Below are 19,362 nucleotides of genomic sequence, written 5' to 3' on the forward strand. Positions count from 1 at the left end.
CCTTTGCCTGGAAATTCCAGTTCAGATGCTCGGGGTGGGAGCCCACCAGTGTATCTGGAGTGTGGCCAGGGTGAGAAATGTGTTCTGCAGTCTGTAGATGGTAAACAGTAAGGCTGTTTACTCAGACGGTCTTGGAGTACAGCTGAGCAGGGAGAGCACCAGCCACACCCCAGAGAGTCTGGGGAGGGGGCGGCGATGGCGCCAGGCATGAACTGTGCGAAACTGCTTCTCAGCTCAGAGGACGGTTTCCACTTTTGACTCAGATGCTTTCGTGCTGTGAATGTATAAGCACTTGGTTAAGCCATAGCAAAGGTTTGTCATTTACACGAGAAAACTTTGCTCCTTCCATCATATTTAGCATTATTGAGATGACTTCCTATGTGTAAAGTTCTTAGGGGAGTAAGTAATAATGTCACTGGGTAGAGACTCATAATGTAGCAGCCTGAAAAAGCTACAGCATTTATTCAGTAGTGGGCCAGACTGCTCTGTCCTCTGCAGGGAGGTCTGCTTATGGTCCAGTGTCTCTCGTGGTTGTCTTAGCCTCAACTAAGAAGTTGGGAACATTGGTCCTTGTTTCCTAGCTGTCTAGAAGTGACATTAAAGGTAAAATCCTTCTTTAATTCATGTGAAGTTAAGTTTTCTGAGAGAGAAATTAAGAAACCTAATTAGCTTTTAGGCAAGACTAATGGAAATTGAAGTTATTACTGAAGAGACCCATAACACTTCAAAGTAGACATGTAGATGTGTGTGCATCAGTGTACATAATTCCTAAGTGACAGACTTTTAATAACCTTTTTAATAGAGAATAATGTTATATTGAAATTCACCGTTCAGCATTGTTATTTTAAAATATCCCTTAAAGGATTTCAGCTCATTGATTTTTTTAAATAAAATAAGTGATTCTACATTACATCATTATTGTTATTTTGTTGTTATTGTCATTATTTTTTATCATCTGAAAACTGAAATTTTAAAACATCAAGAAAAGAAAAATGCATAATTCTCTGAGGTATTGTGTTAAGGACAGTATATTTGCTGATTCTTACATTGTTACATTAAACGCTACTTTTGGTATGCAAATTTTGAAGATGTGTTGGAAATATTACATCGTTTAAGAAAATCTATATTTGCATACTATAATCTTTTATATACAGACATCTTTAGCAAGAATATAGACTTACAAATGATCAGATTTTTATCTTGGCCTTCTCTGTTTCCAACAGAGCGTCAAGAAGAAAAACACCAACAAGCAAGAGATGAGCACGTACCTCAGGTTCATCGTCTCCCGCATGAAGGAGAGGGTAAGTTCTGAGGGCTCTTAGAATCACCTAAAGTATGTATTTTCTTTCAGAGTTCCTGACTGACAACTAGCAAGTACATGTAGTGCAGAATGAAGGGTGGAAACCACTGCTGTCTCGTGTTTTTGTGCTCTGAATAGTTCTATAAAATGCTCTTAGATTTGTTTCCTCTTTGTTTTCAACACAGGCATTTCTTTAGCTGCATTAGATTAGAAACATTTACATTTTAAACTTCCATTTATCAGAAAGAACATTTTCATTGATACTTAGGTCTTTAAAATGAAACTGAATTTTTCAAAATAACTGTTCTTTCTACTCAAACCTTAAGGAATGCCATATTATAGTGCATGTACATCTTTCGTTAAGTTCTCAGGTACTTATTGTTTAGAAATTGATGTTTTACCCCTCTCTCTAGCCACATTTAAACTGACGTGTCTCATGACCTTTCAGGCTATTGACCTTAATAAAAAGGGGAAGGACAACAAACACCCCATGTACCGGCGGCTGGTGCACTCGGCGGTGGATGTCCCTGCTATACAGGAGGTAAGGCTCGCCAAGCACAGCCCTGGCTGTGCAGCTGCCCCCACTCCTGCCTCGCAGCTGTCCTTGTGAGGGGCATGCCCACCTGCTGGTGCTCAGCAGGGGTCATCTTTTAAGAGTCTTTGTTTTAAGCAACCTGTAGATTCTTGACACTTGCTGATTAAAGAAAATATCTTACAGCCTGATCAGTGTAACGTTCCAGATGCAGTCACCATGCAGCTGTGTCTTCCTGGGCTCAGCGGCAGCACTTGGGAGTTTCTCCCCAGGGAAGATTAGAGCGTAGATGTGATCTCAGGTCTTGGGGAACAATGACATGCACTTGAACAAAGCAGATTTTAACTAGAAAACTTAATTTCTCTAGTGAAGTTCTTGATTTTGCCTACTTAGCTGAAGACTGTTAATGGGTTTGTTAATATTTAATTACAAATACAATGAACATTTTGATGTGCTTCCAGTTAGATTTGCAGATATACCAATTCTAAACTTATGTATCATTTGAGTTTTAAAATCTTACGGTTGGCCATCAGTTCAGTTCACTTCAGTTTAGTCACTCAGTTGTGTCCGACTCTTTGCGACCCCATGAATCGCAGCACGCCAGGCTTTCCTGTCCACCACCATCTCCCGGAGTTCACTCAGACTCACGTCCATCGAGTCCGTGATGCCATCCAGCCATCTCATCCTCTGTTGTCCCCTTCTCCTCCTGCCCCCAATCCCTCCCAGCATCAGAGGCTTTTCCAATGAGTCAACTCTTCACATGAGGTGGCCAAAGTACTGGAGTTTCAGCTTTAGCATCATTCCTTCCAAAGAAATCCCAGGGTTGATCTCCTTCAGAATGGACTGGTTTCATCTCCTTGCTGTCCAACGGACCCTCAAGAGTCTTCTCCAACACCACAGTTCAAAAGCATCAATTCTTCAGCGCTCAGCCTTCTTCACAGTCCAACTCTCACATCCATACATGACCACGGGAAAAACCATAGCCTTGACTAGACAGACCTTAGTCAGCAAAATAATGTCTCTGCTTTTGAATATACTGTCTAGGTTGGTCATAACTTTTCTTCCAAGGAGTAAGTGTCTTTTAATTTCATGGCTGCAGTCACCATCTGCAGTGATTTTGGGGCCCCCCAAAATAAAGTCTGACACTGTTTCCACTGTTTCCCCATCTATTTCCCATGAAGTGATGGGACCGGATGCCATGATCTTGGTTTTCTGAATGTTGAGCTTTAAGCCAACGTTTTTGCTCTCCTCTTTCACTTTCATCAAGAGGCTTGGAGTAATTTTAAATCATCTGCTCATTCCTTAATCTGCTTAATAGCTGGAAAAACTGAAGGTATATTATTTTAGTGGAAGAAATGGGCAAGTGAAGGTTGTTCATAAACACAAACAATTTTAATTTTACCTCTTACCCTTACACTGCGTAACCTCTGAGAACAGTGAAGAGCCTGGCCATCCCTCCTGCCCTCCCGCCGTGGTGCCCCCACATTCTGCAGTTTGACTCCCTCAGTTCAGCGAGCTCAGTAGCGGGGCTGAGGGTGTCTTATTAGCAAGTGCTGACCATGAGCAGAAGCACCCTGAAGGAAATGAAGAGGAGGAAGACCTGGTTTTTATGCTTCCAAAGGTTTACGCTGGAAACCTAAATGCGAGCTGTGATGATGCATGAGGACTGCTGGGTGTGCGTGTGCCTACCTGGGTGCAGGCAGGCAGGCAGCTTGGTGGTACCTTGCGCCCCTGAGCCAAAGACCGTGAGACACTCAGGGTGGAGTTTGGGTATCAGTGCTCATGGAAGAGCCCTGTGACCCTCGATGCCAGAGAGACGCCATCGACTGTCTTGGTGTGCAGAGGACCAGCGAGGACTTGATTTTAAACTATGTCAGCCACCTTGCTCTAATTCAGAATTGCCTTGTCTTCTTTGTGGTAATCTGTCACAGAGGCTAACAGCTCTTTCTTCTTTCAATTTTATTTTCCTGACTTATATAAATGGTTTGCGCTTCTCTGGTGGCTCAGATGGTAAAGAATCCACCTGCAATGCAAGAGACCTGGGTTTGATCCCTGGGTTGGGAAGATCCCCTGGAGAAGGGAACGGCTACCCACTCCAGTATTCTGGCCTGGAGAATCCCATGGACTGTGTAGTCTACAGGGTCACAAAGAGTCGGACACAACTGAGCGACTTTTACTTTTCATATTAGTGACTGTTCTCGAAACCAGAGCCCTAAGAGAGTTGCTGAGAAAATCATTCTTTTCCAAGAAGCCCTGTTCATTATAGTCCAGGCCTGTGCCTGGCATATTCCCTACATGGTACATGTGTAGTTAGGTCTCATCAACCCCACTACCAAAGCTTTCATTACGTTACAGCACTTAGCTGCAGCTTTTATCATTGTTACAGATGAGATGTTCACGCTGCAGTAACAACGTGACTGAGAGTATGGGACCTTCCGCACTTCACCATCCTGGTAGACAGAGTTGTGGGTTTCTTTTATGAACATTCTGTCAGTATGGACACAGGAGCAGTAGACACAGGAGCAGTCGTAATGCCATTCTGGAAAATCTTGCTGTTTCCCACACTCTAACACTGTTAAATTGATGGCAAGTGTTTTCACTATTAACCATTGGCCATTTTGGTTTTTTTCCCTCTGCAGAAAGTGAACGAAGGGAAATACCGAAGTTATGAAGAGTTCAAAGCTGACGCTCAGTTGCTTCTCCACAACACAGTCATTTTCTATGGAGGTTCAATATTCTTTTTTGTGTAGTTTTTTTTTATTCATATGTTTACATTGCATGTGGAGAAATATCTTTTATAAAACATTACACTAAAACAATACCTGAACAATCTATCAGTAATAATGTTAGGGTTTAAACTTAAAAATATTTAGTAATATAGATAACTACATATAGCTTATAGGATTGACTGGCCAAAAGCAGAACTCTAGTATTTGTTTTTTCCCTTCAATATCCCCTCATTCAAAAGTAGTTAAAGAGGCCAGTCTATACTGAGAGTATTAAGTTGTGTTGAATATAAAATTAAAGCTGCCTATTTACTTTTCTTTTACTGCCTGAATTATATTTTAAATACATGTTTTTATTTTCCGTGGTATATGTCCACTTTTGTTAAACTGAAAGAAAATTTAAATGGCTATATGAATTTTGGTAGTCTTGTGTTTCCTGGTGGTCCTGTGATTACTGGTGATAGATATCTGTCTTTATAATTACAGCAGACAGTGAGCAAGCAGACATAGCACGGATGCTCTATAAAGACACCTGTCATGAGGTACTGTCCACACCTAACACCTGAATGCTTGCTGTTTCCTACACTAACCTGTTTTAGAATTCCATTCTGATATGTACATTTTAGTTTTGCCATTTCTTTAAATACAATCGTATTTCCATGTTTGACATACGTGGTGTATAATGCAAACAGAGAGAGGGGGTTGGGGGGAGGGGTAGAGTTCTGGCAGAACTGTTCTCAGAGACTCTGATTCTGGGAATTAGACTTAGTTACTAAGTAACTTCTAGTGAGAACAAGAGGAAATTGTTTTCCGTAACTACCCTAAAGTGAATTAGTTAATATGCCTGCATGCAAGTGTGTTGCACTGGGCAGGCACTCAATAAATGTTACCGTCTTTGAATGAAAGATACAAATTTGAGTTCTTACTACACTACACAGGCAAAAAAGCAACCCAACATCAGCATTCATAATTAACAATATATGAAATATATATTTAGGAAAGATTTTTTTGGGTGGCCTTTCTTATTTAAAACATTCATCTATAACCATATTATCTTTGCAGAAGTGTCTCAATTTATATAAAAAGTTTTGTTTCTTTATTCCATTTATGATATGACTTTTCCATTCATTAAACATGTTTATTGAGTGTGTGCTATGTGCTGTGTTAGGAATGAAATAGGGGTCAGGATGCTGGCTTCCTGCTCATACAGCTGTGTTCTGAGGAAGGAGACTCAGGAAAAGGAGAGACAAATTAGTTCCTTTACAAAAGTTACAGACAATGTGAAAGAAAACAGAACTAAAATGGAGAATGAGGCAGAGTAAGGGCCGCTTTTATTGGTAGTGGGTATTTTCTGTGGGCATATCAAGAAGACATTTCTGGGGAAATAGCCTTTCATCTGTGTGTTGAACTGGAAGGTACCGGTGAGGCTGGGGAGCCAAGGGCAGATGCAGTGCGCCCTGAGGAATCAGTCTGCTCTTCCGAGTGTACTCTGGGCCCTCTTGGGAAGTTCAGACAAAGTGGCATTGGAGAATTCAACTTTGAAGCTTAAAATTGAAGACTGCAAACATGAAAGAGAATGCTGATTTACATGCCTCTATCTATTTTTGTGCATGCATCTATTTTATGGAGGCTAAATAGTTACTTTTCTTTTTCAGCTGGATGAACTGCAGCTTTGTAAGAATTGCTTCTATTTATCAAATGCTCGTCCTGACAACTGGTTCTGCTATCCTTGTGTATGTGAAATTTTGAGATTTTCTTTTTTTTTTCAACCTCTTCAGTGTCTCTGATGTACTGCTCTAAGGAATTTTATTCCAATTTGCTTAAAGATTATAATCCTTCTAAATATTTCTCTTCATATCATGGTTTTAATGAGTATAGAAAACTGAAACATAGGAAAAAAACAACTTGGGATCAGTATCCATTTCTGACTTTAAAATGAGAACTTTAAGAATAGGAATAAACATCAAATCCCTTAATAAATAAAAAATTTCATTATCTCACAAGAAATCTAAGTCTATATGTATAGCTGTGTGATTTCCCCTAGAATGACATGTTAGTGTCAAAGGTTTCTCCTCTCCCCCCCACGAGGGTATAAGAGCCTGCCTGAGAGCTCCCACTTCCTGAGACATTACTGTGCTCTTCAGGCACCTGACGGTCTCATAATCTGCATCTCTGACTTAGTAGGTTGGGAGGAGGGCCTGAAAATCTCCCATTTCTTACAAGCTTCCAGGGTTGGACTATTTTTCATGAAGCAAAGTTAGGGTTTTCACTTTGCCTTTGGTACTCACATGGGTCTTGGTTTCCTTCCAGAATTCCATGGGCTGTCAGGAGATTCTTTTCATTCCACATTGCTTATGGAAATTTTAATTTTTTGGTGTTTTTCTTGGAGGCAAAAATCAGTCAGTCCTGGGGTGGGGGTACATTCTGTGTGTTTAGGCTTATAAAAGAAGTGTTGCAAATATTATACCTAAGTAGGTCAGTATTAATGATATACTTGTATTTAATACTTTACAAGTAATATGACAAGATAAAACATTTTATTTCCAGATACCTAATCATGAGCTGGTCTGGGCTAAGATGAAAGGCTTTGGATTCTGGCCGGCCAAAGTCATGCAGAAAGAGGACAACCAGGTCGACGTCCGCTTCTTTGGTCACCATCACCAGAGGTAGTCATGACCCACGAGCCACCATCACCCCGGGCTTTCAGGAGCCCTGAGGTGGACCCAGGCCTGCAGTTCCCGGTGCTCTGGGTACTTTGCCATCACGAACAATGTGAAGTGTATTTTAAATTAAAAAACAAACCAGCACATAACTTGACTGGGCACCTTAATGGGACAGTTTCAGTAGCAGAATTTAGAAGGGTGAACTCAGAAGGGTGTCAATGGTGGGAATTAAGTGGAGAGCTTCTCAGGATGGTCCCTTTCACAGAATTGTATTGTCCTTGTGGGAGTTTCTACCAACTTTTCAAGGTTCTGTCAGAGTCATAGACAGAAATAATCAGCTCAGGAGTATAGGAGAGTGTGGGTCTTGTGATCTAAGAATGGATATGAGAAAAGAACTTTGACTTAGTGTTTTGAATTTCATTAACGGTTAATTTAGAAAAGTGAAGAACCGTTATGCAGAGATCACCATGAATAAATATAGTAGATATTCTTTAGCTGGTTCCTCATATCTCTGCACCTAGTGGGGAGAGAAAAGGTAGAGACATGATTATGGACTATCCCTCCACATGCTCAAACCAGAGCCTGCTGCTGCCTCCCAAGCACAGAGCAGGTTGTGATGCTTTGTCCTGGTGAGCAGGTCTGTGAGCATGCATGTCTGCAGCGCTGACTCTTCATGCTGCCTGTGGTTGGAGGGTGGATGGCACAGGCAAGAAAGAAGGGGCACATCCTGTCAGATCGCGGCCCATCTTACTGTGCACAGATTCAGAAAATTCTGAATTCGGATTGACAGATGTGTAGGTATAGCCAGATCCAATTTTCTCTCTTTTTATTTAAATTGTGGGGTGTGTTCTGTTTGCCTTTTATAGTGTAGATCAGACTGCATGTCTCAAACTTGAAACCTGATTATCTATAGTAATGGAGATGATTGAGAGAATAGATATTTTGTATGAATTGCATTGAGACTTAATAAGGTCTCACATTAAGAATATTCATTCAGTTTTATTAAATCCAAGGGATACATAATTTAACAGGATAAAATTCTCTCCTAGGTCACAAGTTCATTCCAGGTAGTCAGCACTGCTTATGATGGAAATCCCCCTCAAAAACATACTGCTTTTAAAAAGTGTTTTAACAGTTTTTTATTGCCCAGTAAATGTTTGCTGACTGAAAGAGTAAATAAGAATACAGGATTTAATGGCAAGGAACTCTTCCACAAGCAAAATTGTATTTGCACTTTTCCTCAAGTGTAGTTTACTTTGGTTTCTAATATAGCACTGTCAGATGACACTGTTAATGTAATATTTATAAATAAGTTCAAATTTAACAATTTTAGCTGTCATTAGCATGTAACCATATGGATTATTGTATATTTAAAATGTGGTTTTAAATTCTAAAGCAAATAGTTTATGCAAGCAAGTTAGAAGTCTGCGTTTATAACATTAGGCATATATGCTAGGATTCTCTGATGCCTTCAGAACAGTTTCAGGTCTAGTATTTCTGTAACTTCATAGTAAGACTGGAAACAGTAAATCCTGGTTTATTCCTAGTGCTGTGTCCCACCTCATATCCTCTCACTGCTGACATCCCTCTCTCCTCGTGTCCAGAGTCACCTAGACTGTATACGCTGCGTTGCTCCTCCTTGTTTCTCAGTTCAGGGCAGTGGCAATGCATGTAGACGCGCTAGCATAATTATTAGGAAACCTAACCATTAGGACCCTCGCTGGGTTCCAGCTGCTAATTAATAGCTTACCTTCAGCCCATCTGGGCGACATCTCCACCAGCTGTCAGATGAGGCAGGAACAGTCCTAGGACTGTACACTCTGTGGTGCTTTCACTGGCCCATGGTCAGCCCCAGGTGAGTGGATGCAGCGCTGCAGTGGGAGACTAAGGCCAGTAAGTGATTAGTACCCAGGAAGATTTTCTTCAGTTTCTATTCTAGCTTTCTTCCCGACAGAGCCAGATGTAGTTGTAGATCAGCTGTGGGTTCACAACTGAGTGCTTGGTTGCAGAATGGTATACACTTTCCCACTTGTTAGTCACGGTCCATCTAATGAATAGGGATGTGATGACCTCATTTTATATGTAACTGTGTCATGAACACTTCTGGGCATTTATAAATGACTCTGTAGCTTCCCTGGTAGCTCAGCTGGTAAAGAATCCGCCTGCAATGCAGGAGACCTCAGTTCGATTGCTAGGTCAGGAAGATCCACTGGAGAAGGGATCGGCTACCCACTCCAGTATTCTTGGGCTTCCCTTGTGGCTCAGCTGGTAAAGAATCCGCCTGCAGTGCAGGAGACCTGGGTTCGATCCCTGGGGTGGGAAGATCCCCTGAGAAAGGAAAGGCTACCCACTCCAGTATTCTGGCCTGGAGAATTCATGGACTGTATAGTCCTTGGAGTTGCAAAGAGTTGGAAACAACTGAGCGACTTTCGCTTTCTATAGTTCTAACATGCAAGTAGCTAGATTTTGAATAATTTGTAGCATTCAAAACAATGAGATGTTGAACACTTTAAAAAAGGCTTATGAGTCATTCTCACCCTGAGGACTTTACTTTGATGACTGTGAAAAACGAGTCAATTCACCTTTTTTCTACTTGGTAAAAGTTTTTATTCAAGTCACAAACTGCTTTACAATGCACAGAGTTTCTGCCATTTGGGAAACTTCTAACCATCCCTTTTCAGGGCCTGGATTCCTTCTGAGAACATACAGGACATCACAGTCAATGTTCACCGGCTGCATGTTAAGCGCAGTATGGGGTGGAAGAAGGCCTGTGACGAACTGGAGCTACACCAGCGCTTCCTCCGCGAAGGGAGGTTTTGGAAGTCCAAGAATGAGGACCGAGGGGAGGAGGAGGCAGAGTCCAGCATCTCCTCCACCAGCAATGAGCAGGTGAGGGCGCCAGCGAGAACCTGTCAGCTGTGTTCCGAGGTGCGGGTGCCAGGACGCACTGGCGTGGAATGAGCAGGTTGTGACTGCCTCCTTTCACACTCACACAACATTTGTCAAGTGCGCTGGGAAACAAAGCAGACACAGTCCTAGTCCACAGAAGCCGCCACCACTCATCCGGGCTCGACCAGCACAGTGAAAGAGCGAGTCACTCAGTGAGGGCCGACCAGGTGGCCTTGAAAGAGCTAATGTGAGAGGGACACAGCAGGTGCCCACCTCTCCCCTGTGGGTTCATGGCTAGTCTTCCAGCAGAGAAGTGTTTTGTGGTGTCTGGAGTAACGTGCTGTTACTTTTATGATGTCCACAGCTAAAGGTCACCCAAGAACCAAGAGCAAAAAAAGGACGACGTAATCAAAGTGTGGAACCCAAAAAAGAAGTAAGTTGCCCACCTTGCAGTGTCCAGGTGACAAGTGAAACAGGAAATACTTTCACAGTTGTGATCCAGGCAGTGCTTCTGACAGGTAACTTGCAAAAAGGATTGCCATCGGTCCCAGGATAGCAACTAAGTTGGACCCAGACTGCCCGCTGCCCTGTCACTAGAGTAACACACGGGAGCATCCAGTTAAGCAGCATTGACCACATCTGGCTAAGTGGGACAGCCTTTTGCTGCACTGTCTGGGAACACTGGTATTTTCTCATGGCACTAATAAAAAACAATTTTTAGTGTTTATCCAGCAGATCAATGAGACCAGCATTTGAAAACTGAAAGAAACTATGGCTAAGTTCAGGCTTTTACAATTCTATAATCCAGGTACATTTTAAAACCAGGGCACAGTATTACCACATACTCAGTGAGGTGTGATCTAGGGTATTTGTTTATGAATCTCATCCAAAGAAATAATGATAAATTCTAACGATCTTACACAGTAAAACTTTTTGTTTAGTCTCCTTTGAAAGGAAACACCATAATATTAATATTTAATGGAATTGTAAATGAAGTTCCTGTAGAATGGTTGTACCTATAAATTGCATGTGTTTTAATTTTTTTTTATTTTGAATTGTGGTCAAATACACAAAAGAATTTTCCATTTTCTTACATGATTGTTTAAACAAGTTGTATGGCTGTTTGTATCACTGTTTTTTTTTGGATCGAGCTTGCTTTTGAACTAGTAAATTCTGTGGCACTTCCCTTATCCTTTAGGAACCAGAGCCTGAAACGGAAGCTGTAAGTTCCAGCCAGGAAATCCCAACGATGCCTCAGCCAATCGAAAAAGTTTCTGTGTCAACTCAGACCAAGAAGTTAAGTGCCTCTTCCCCAAGAATGCTGCATCGAAGCACCCAGACCACCAGTGATGGAGTGTGTCAAAGCATGTGCCATGACAAGTACACCAAAATTTTCAATGACTTTAAAGACCGAATGAAGTCTGATCACAAGCGAGAAACTGAAAGAGTTGTACGAGAAGCTCTAGAAAAGGTAACACAGCCCTCAGTGCCAGCGCTGCCTTCAGACACACGGGTGGGTTAGGTGAATAGTCTTCCTGTTGTGGTTTTACGTCGCTTAGGCATCAACCAGGTAGCAGCTCTTTAAAACAAGGAATAAAACATCTTTTTATAATATTTTAAATAACAGGTACTTTTCTCACCTAATTATTTTATAGCCCTTAATGAAATAAAGGGAAAAGGTACATCAGTTAAGTAGAAACTATATATTAAGGTTTTGCTGAATGGTTTGTGTAAATTATGAGCTGACGTACTGTGGGTTAACTTTTTTTTCATCTCAGCTGCGTTCTGAAATGGAAGAAGAAAAAAGACAAGCTGTAAATAAAGCTGTAGCCAATATGCAGGGTGAGATGGACAGAAAATGTAAGCAAGTAAAGGAAAAGTGTAAAGAAGAATTTGTAGAGGAAATCAAGAAGCTAGCAACACAGCACAAACAACTAATTTCTCAGACCAAGAAGAAGCAGTGGGTAAATACCACTATTTTCTTAGAATCTGATTTATGAAAAAAACAATACCATAGGTATGATAAAATTAATTCAGAAAGATCTATATGGCATATGTAAAATCCTGAAATACAGTCTAATGTGAAACTGTCAACTTTAATTAACTTAAACTGTATTTTAACTCCAGATCCCACATTTCTCAATATTTGCTCAATATTATTTTGTTACATTGAGATTCTGATACTTTGGGACATAATATATATAATTTATACAACTTTTCCATCTATGCAGGTATTTTATTTTGATAAGTGGGCTGGCCCTGATAGGTGATATTAACTTATAAAATTGTAAATGTAAGTATCATAATAGCAAACTAAGGATTTTCAGATTTTACTGCACTTTACATTAAATTGATTACTTCTGCTTTATAAAAGTAACATCTCACTGGTCTCTAACGTAAGATCTGACAGTCACCAAGGAGGTGCCCTGTGGGTCTTAGGCTGTCTGCTCTTCCACAGTCTTCTCCCCTTCTTGTTCATCTCCATCTACCTGTCGTCTTGGGCTCACATCTGCCTTTGAATCCCTCCAGTCATTTTTCACTTCAGTTAACGGGCTTCTCAGCTGCAAGTCTGGTTTTTGGTTTCCATCAGTATCTTTTTATTGATATTTTCAGTTTGCTCATACATCGTTTTCTTGACTTTCTCCATATCTTCCTGTAGTTCTTTGCTCTTCTTTAATAGGTGTTTTAAAGTCTTTGTCTAGTATATTTGCCAGTAGGTTTTTTACATGGACAGTTTGTTATTCTTTTTCCTTTGAATGGTCATACTTCCTGCTTCTTTGTATGCCTTGTGATTTTTTTTTTCCTTGTTGAACACTAAACATTTGAGTCTAATAATATGGTAACTGGAACTCATTTTCTCCCCTTTATCATAGTTTGCTATTGCTGTTTCTTTGATTGTTATGGCTGTCTGTTCCCAGGATCAGACTGAGGTGTAAATTAAATGTCTTAGGTCTTTTCTAAGCCTCTCCTTGGGTTTGCACATTGACTTCCTAATTCCCCCCATATGTGCAATTGATTTTGAGTGGCTTGCAGAAGGGAAGTCACTTCAGAGGGAGGACTTGTGGTGGGTGGGGGAGGGGTGCAACTGTTAATACAGTGGCCCGCCCAACTGTAACCAGAAGCAGCAGTCTGCAGGACACCTCAGGGGGCTCCATGCACAGCCATCTGGGGCTGCAGGTGGGGAAGAGGTAGCTGTTTCAGTGCTAAGAGCCAAAATGACCAGTGACCGTACCTTATTGTTCCACCCTTCCCCAGACCTCAGAGTTCCAAAACAGTCCCTCTGGATTGTGCAGCGGAGCTGTTGTGTGTGGGGGGTGGGGGGGGGGCCGGGGAGGAGTCCTTGTGCTGCTGCTCCGTCAGCTTTTCAGAACCTTCAGACTTTTTTAGGAAAAGAGAAATTACTTATGCTTGTGTGCTGCTGCTGTTAATGACCTAGTACAGATGGAAGAAGTGGATATGCCTAGTAAGCTTGAGTTTGCTGATAATGACTGCGTGCTGAGCCTCAGTCAGCCCATTGTTTCCCTACTGTCCGGCTCAGGACAGAAACTGTGTTCTGATGTTCTTGGTGATCCTAGTTTACACTTGAGTCAGAAAGATCTTTGAAAGCACAGTTTTAAAGTCTGTAGTTGTACCCAGTGTCGTTTACCTGCTGGTCACGGTTTCTTGCTGCAGTGCTACAACTGTGAGGAGGAGGCCATGTACCACTGCTGCTGGAACACATCGTACTGCTCCATCAAGTGCCAGCAGGAGCACTGGCACGCGGAGCACAAGCGCACCTGTCGCCGGAAAAGATGAAGGCTGGCTCTTCCTGGAGAATCACTGACGACTATTCCTCTCAGACACAGCGGTTTTTGTTTCAAGAAGCCAAAATTGTTTAGAATTTGCTTCCCATTTTGCACCAGCCTTTAAACACTTTTCGTGAAGAAATTTTGCACAGTAGTTTAAATCTTTTGTTAACGCTCCTCTGGAGTTTTTCAGGGGGTAAAAGTAACATCAGTGGAGGGTATTATTTTAAATAAATTTTAATTGAGAGTTTGTTGCATTTTCAGCAAATTTTAAAACATTTTTAGGTTTTACAGAGATTTTAACCTTTAAACAACAGATCTTTAAAAAACAGGTGAATTACAAGTGAGTTTAACAAAGAAACATTTAAAATAGATCTGAATGTAAGAACTACAGAACTGTTTCAGAAATAAAACATACTACCTTGATGTGAAATTTATTTCTTAACCTTGTTGAGCTGGTTTTGTTCAGCTTACTTTACTGTTTAAAGGCATTATCTATTGGTTATGCCAGTGGGTATATGATTGAATTTAGGGAACAGGGTTGACACAGCAGGTGCTAGTCCTGCATATTTTTTCTTAAATATTTCCCAATTGTGTTTTTCATTATTTCTTTTCAATATATAACTTTTATAACAAATTATTAGCTTTGATCTTGTAGTTTAAAATTGCAGGGAACTGGGGTAATCTTTTACTGAGCTGGATCTTAGAGAAAATGAATATTTAAATTTTAAAGTTTGCACATTTCATCTTTGTCCTAACATGAGTGCTTGTAACAAAATAAACAACAAAAATAAAAAGCCAAAAACTACCTTTATCCATACATAAAATTATAGATGAGGCATACAGATTTCTTTAATGCTTCCCTTCCCTCCCCAAGTGTCATCTGATTGCCTACTATCTGGTGTCACCTCTTCTATCGTAAGTTAATACTGAAAGGAAAGAAAGCACTTAAGTTTCACAGAAGCCGTTATGTTTGTAGTAATGGATCATCACCTACTAATGAACTCCATCACTGTACACAGAATGAAGAATAATGCATGTTAATTTTCTTGTATTAAAGATGCCGTGATTTGTAAAAAGTCTGTATTTTGCGGAATGTCTGGATTAAGAAGCATTACCAATAGGAATGGATCGATAGTTAAATAATTTTTTTATACATAGATATATAAAATACAGCCAGGAAACCTTAATTTTAAAAAAAAACAAACCCTCACAATTTATGTTTTTTCAAAGACTGATCTTAGACCAAGGCAAATTCCCATTTATCATTTAGTTATTTTTAAGGTTAGAGAAATAATTTGTAAATATTTATTTACACCTTTGATATTTATTAAAGCAATTACACACAATGTAAGTGAGAGAATCAGGAGAAAAAACCTTTCAAAAAGTTTTCTCCAGGTTTGTCAGGGTCACTCTAAAGACAAAAATGTACCCCAGTCTTCTGTGAAATAATCACCCACCCAGTCCTGATGCTGTTGCAGATGGTGGTGACACAAGTTAATCGACAAGCTACTGCCCAGTGGTGCCCAGTGGCTTGGAGGACCTGTCTGGTAGCCACACGTCAACACCGTCCCTGAACTATGCAGGCACGTGGCATTCTCGGTCCCTCCTCGTTGCTGTGTGACTTGTCAACATCGCCCACAGTGCCGTGGTCTGGTGCAGACGACGTAACTGAGAACACTTACCTTCTCTGATTGTTTTCCAAGTTTTAAAACTTCGATCCACCCCTATGAGAGCAAGTTATTGTGGAACTATTTTTGGTGTGAAATCATTCCAGAGTGTGTACTATTTACCGATAGCTGCATGAAAGTAAGACTCGTGTTACTTTGGCTTTTTTGTCTCCGTTGACACGGTTGCACATTTCCAAGTTACTACAGCGTGAAAACTGTGTGTTTAAAAAAAAAAAACAAAATTAAAAAAAAGAGATTGTGGCCTGGTTTTGTAAAAGTTTTAGGTAAAATTACAATTGATTGTTTAGGAATCATTATTAAAAATTTTCTGCAAATCATAAAGCTATATCAAGGTGTTGAGCTTAGCCACTATGCACATTGTAGTTACTCATTGTGGCTGTCCAGTTCTTCGATGCATTCTGGCATTTTGTAAGCTGCTCTGACTAGCAATATATAGACTCATTTAATGTGTTAACATTGGTTAATAAATGTATTTAAAAAAACTGCCTTTAATAAATTGTTGATTTAGTCCATTTCCCTAGACCAAAACAAACACAGGTATATCACATAGTAATCATATACTGTTGGCTATCCACTGGTGACTTTTTAACTTTATATAAAATCAATGTGTTAAAAACAGTTCTCTTAAACATTATGTAAAGTTGGATTTACTTTTACCAGTTCTCAAAAAATTCAAGTTTGACTATAAAGCCCTTTTTCTTGACCTTTAGGCTGAACATACAGATAGAAAATTGTTCAATAAACGCTTGAAATTAGTCAATAACATTGATTTCAATATATCCAGACTCAATCCATCATCTCGTTCTCACTTCACTCCAACCAGTTCCCACAATGGTGATCTCAGTTCAAGCCAGCATCACCCTCCTGCCCAAACCACGATGCAGATGTGGCCTGACTGTCTCTTTACCTCCCCATCTCATTCAGTGGTTCTCAAATTTCTGACATCAGGATCACAAGAGGGCTTGTTCAAACGAACACTGCTGTCCTCTCCCCTCCCCCACTTTCATTGCTAACAAGTTCCCAAGTGTTGCTGATGAGGCCATCCTTTCAAAGGCACTGCATTACTGATGGAAATAAACAGATCTGCAGAAGGTCCCAGTATCTTACAGAGTCCTAGGGCCCATCCTTAGACTTCCACCCCTAGAAGGATCCAGGTCCCTCAGACTAACAATCCTGGATCCAGCAGGATTAGGCAAGCCAAGAATAGAATCGGTAGCAAGAGTCCTGTCACTGATTTAGATCAGAGGCTCTCAAACGTCCAAGTGCACACACATAAACTGGGGGTCTAGTTAAAGTGCAGAGTCTGACTTAGACCATCTGGGGTGGGTGGAGCTGGGCATTCTGCCATTTTGGCCACAGATGACACCTGAGAGGCAAGTTCTTAACTCCAAAACTGCAACTTGCTGTTGAACCATCGACAGGAGAATGTTGGATCCCACCAAAAAAAGATATCCCACAGCAAGGGCAAGGATATCCCACAGCAAGGGCAAAGGAGAAGCCCCAACAAGACAGTAGGAGGGGCAAAATTGCATTTAGGATCAAACCCATACCTGCCAGAGAGGCTCAGAGGGCTCAAACAAAACCTTGTGTGCACCAGGACCCAGAGACCCCACAGCCAGCCAGACCTGCCTCTGAGTGTTTGTCTCCTGCAGAGGCATGGGTCAGCAGTGGCCTGCCCTGGGGACAGGGCTCTGGCTGCAGCAGACCAGGGTCATGGAGCATGCAACACAAGCCCTCTTAGAGGAGATTGCCATTAGCCCCACCATAAAGCTGCTGAGCAGACGACCCAGAAACTGCAGAAAAATTATACCAAAGAAATTTTCGCATTGTTAAGAAAGTTATAGGACACACAACAGATTTCGCAACCTGGGGATCTGACAAAGGGACTGAGAACCCCCAGGGAATCTGACTTTGGAGGCCAGTGGGATTTGATTACAGAACATCCACAGGACTGGGGAAACAGACCCTTGGAGGGCACAAATAAAACTTTGTGTGCACCAGGACCCAGAAGAAAGGAGCAGTGACCCCAAGAGAGACTGACCAAGACTTTCCCATGAGTGTCAAGGAGGCTCCGGTGGAGATATGGGTTGGAGGTGGCCTGCTGCAGGGTCAGGGGCAACTGAATACAATAGTGCTTGCACAAGACCTTTTGAAGGAGGTCACCATTACCTTCATTACCACTACCATAGTTTGGCAACAGAAAACTATCATAGATTATCAACAGAAAATTGGACTGAAGATTTACTGAGCATGGCCTCACTCATCAGAACAAGGCCCAGTTTACCCTACACTCAGTCTCTCCCATCAGGAAACTTCTATAAGGTTTTATCCTCCATCAGAGGGCAGACAGAATGAAAACCACCATCACAGAAAACTAATCAAACTGATCACATGGACCACAGCCTTGTGTAACTCAATGAAACTATGAGTCATGCAGTGTAGGGCCACCCAAGATGGATGGGTCATGAAGGAGAGTTCTGACAAAACGTGGTCCACTGGAGAAGGCAATGGCAAACCACTTCAGTACTCTTGCCTTGAGAACCCCATGAACAGGATGAAAAGGCAAAAAGATAGGACAGTGAAAGATGAACTCCCCAGGTCGGTAGGTGCCCAATATGCTACTGGAGATCAATGGAGAAATAACTCCAGAAAGAATGAAGAGTTGGAGCCAAAGCAAAAATAGCATCTAGTTGTGGATGTGACTGGTGATGGAAGTAAAGTCTGATGGTGTAAAGAACAATACCGCATAGGAACCTGGAATGTTAGGTCCATGAATCAAGGTAAATTGGAAGTGGTCAAAAAGGAAATAGCAAGAGTGAATATTGACATTTTAGGAATCAGTGAACTCAAATGGACTGGAATGGGTGAATTTAACTCAGATGACCATTATATCTACTACCGTGGGCACAAATTCCTTTAGAAGAAATGGAGTAGCCCTCATAGTCAATTTAAGCATCCAAAATGCAGTACTTGGATGCATTCTCAAAAATGACAGAATGATCTCTGTTCGTTTCCAAGGCAAACCATTCAATATCACAGTAATCCAAGTCTATGCCCCAACCAATAATGCTGAAGAAGCTGAAGTTGATCAGTTCTATGAAGACCTACAAGACCTTCTAGACCTAACACCCCCAAAAGATGTCCTTTTCATCATAGGGGACTGGAATGCAAAAACTGGAAGTCAAGAGATATCTGGGATAACAGGCAACTTGGGCCTTGGAGTGCAAAATGAAGCAGGGCAAAGGCTAACATAACAGTGTTTTGCCAAGAGAACGCACCAGTCATAGCAAACACCCTCTTCCAACAACACAAAAAAGACTCTACATGTGGACATCACCACATGGTCAATACCAAAATCAGACTGATTATATTCTCAGAAGCTGAAGATAAGAGAAGCTCTATAAAGTCAGCAAAAACAAGACTGGGGGCTGACTGTGGCACAGATCATGAACTCATTATTGCCAAATTCAGACTTAAATTGAAGCAAGTAGGGAAAACCACTAGACTATTCAGGTCTGACCTAAATCAAATCCCATACAATTACACAGTGGAAGTGACAAATAGATTCAAGGGATTAGATCTGATGGAGCGCCTGAAGAACTATGGCGAAAGCTTTGTGACACTGTACAGGAGGCAGTGATCAAGACCATCCCCAAGAAAAAGAAATGCAAAAAGGCCAAATGGTTATCTGAGGAGGCCTCACAAATAGCTGAGAAAAGAAAAGAAGCTAAAGACAAAGGAGAAAAGGCAAGATATACCCATCTGAATGCAGAATT

General features: G+C 41.2%; 1 protein-coding gene across 17 annotated transcripts in view; it reads left to right on the plus strand.

Annotated features, from left to right (window-relative positions):
* The window catches only part of ZMYND11 (zinc finger MYND-type containing 11), a 73,994-nt gene extending 57,923 nt beyond the window's left edge, over positions 1-16,071 (plus strand). For 10 of the 17 annotated variants that reach the window (XM_040247936.1, XM_040247931.1, XM_040247941.1 and 7 more), the window contains 11 exons: positions 1,224-1,301; positions 1,749-1,841; positions 4,472-4,559; positions 5,045-5,100; positions 6,214-6,291; positions 7,106-7,224; positions 9,903-10,110; positions 10,475-10,543; positions 11,309-11,581; positions 11,889-12,074; positions 13,783-16,071. In XM_040247936.1, coding sequence (XP_040103870.1) covers positions 1,224-1,301; positions 1,749-1,841; positions 4,472-4,559; positions 5,045-5,100; positions 6,214-6,291; positions 7,106-7,224; positions 9,903-10,110; positions 10,475-10,543; positions 11,309-11,581; positions 11,889-12,074; positions 13,783-13,905 — 1,371 coding nt within the window. In that variant the 3' untranslated portion in view covers positions 13,906-16,071. The remainder of the gene's footprint in view (positions 1-1,223; positions 1,302-1,748; positions 1,842-4,471; positions 4,560-5,044; positions 5,101-6,213; positions 6,292-7,105; positions 7,225-9,902; positions 10,111-10,474; positions 10,544-11,308; positions 11,582-11,888; positions 12,075-13,782) is intronic. The other 7 variants (XM_040247939.1, XM_040247935.1, XM_040247945.1 and 4 more) reach the window with 3 other exon arrangements.
* The last annotated feature ends 3,291 nt before the right edge of the window (positions 16,072-19,362 follow it).

The sequence above is a fragment of the Oryx dammah genome, unplaced genomic scaffold, assembly GCF_014754425.2.
Source record: "Oryx dammah isolate SB20612 unplaced genomic scaffold, SCBI_Odam_1.1 HiC_scaffold_10, whole genome shotgun sequence".
NCBI lineage: Eukaryota > Metazoa > Chordata > Mammalia > Artiodactyla > Bovidae > Oryx > Oryx dammah.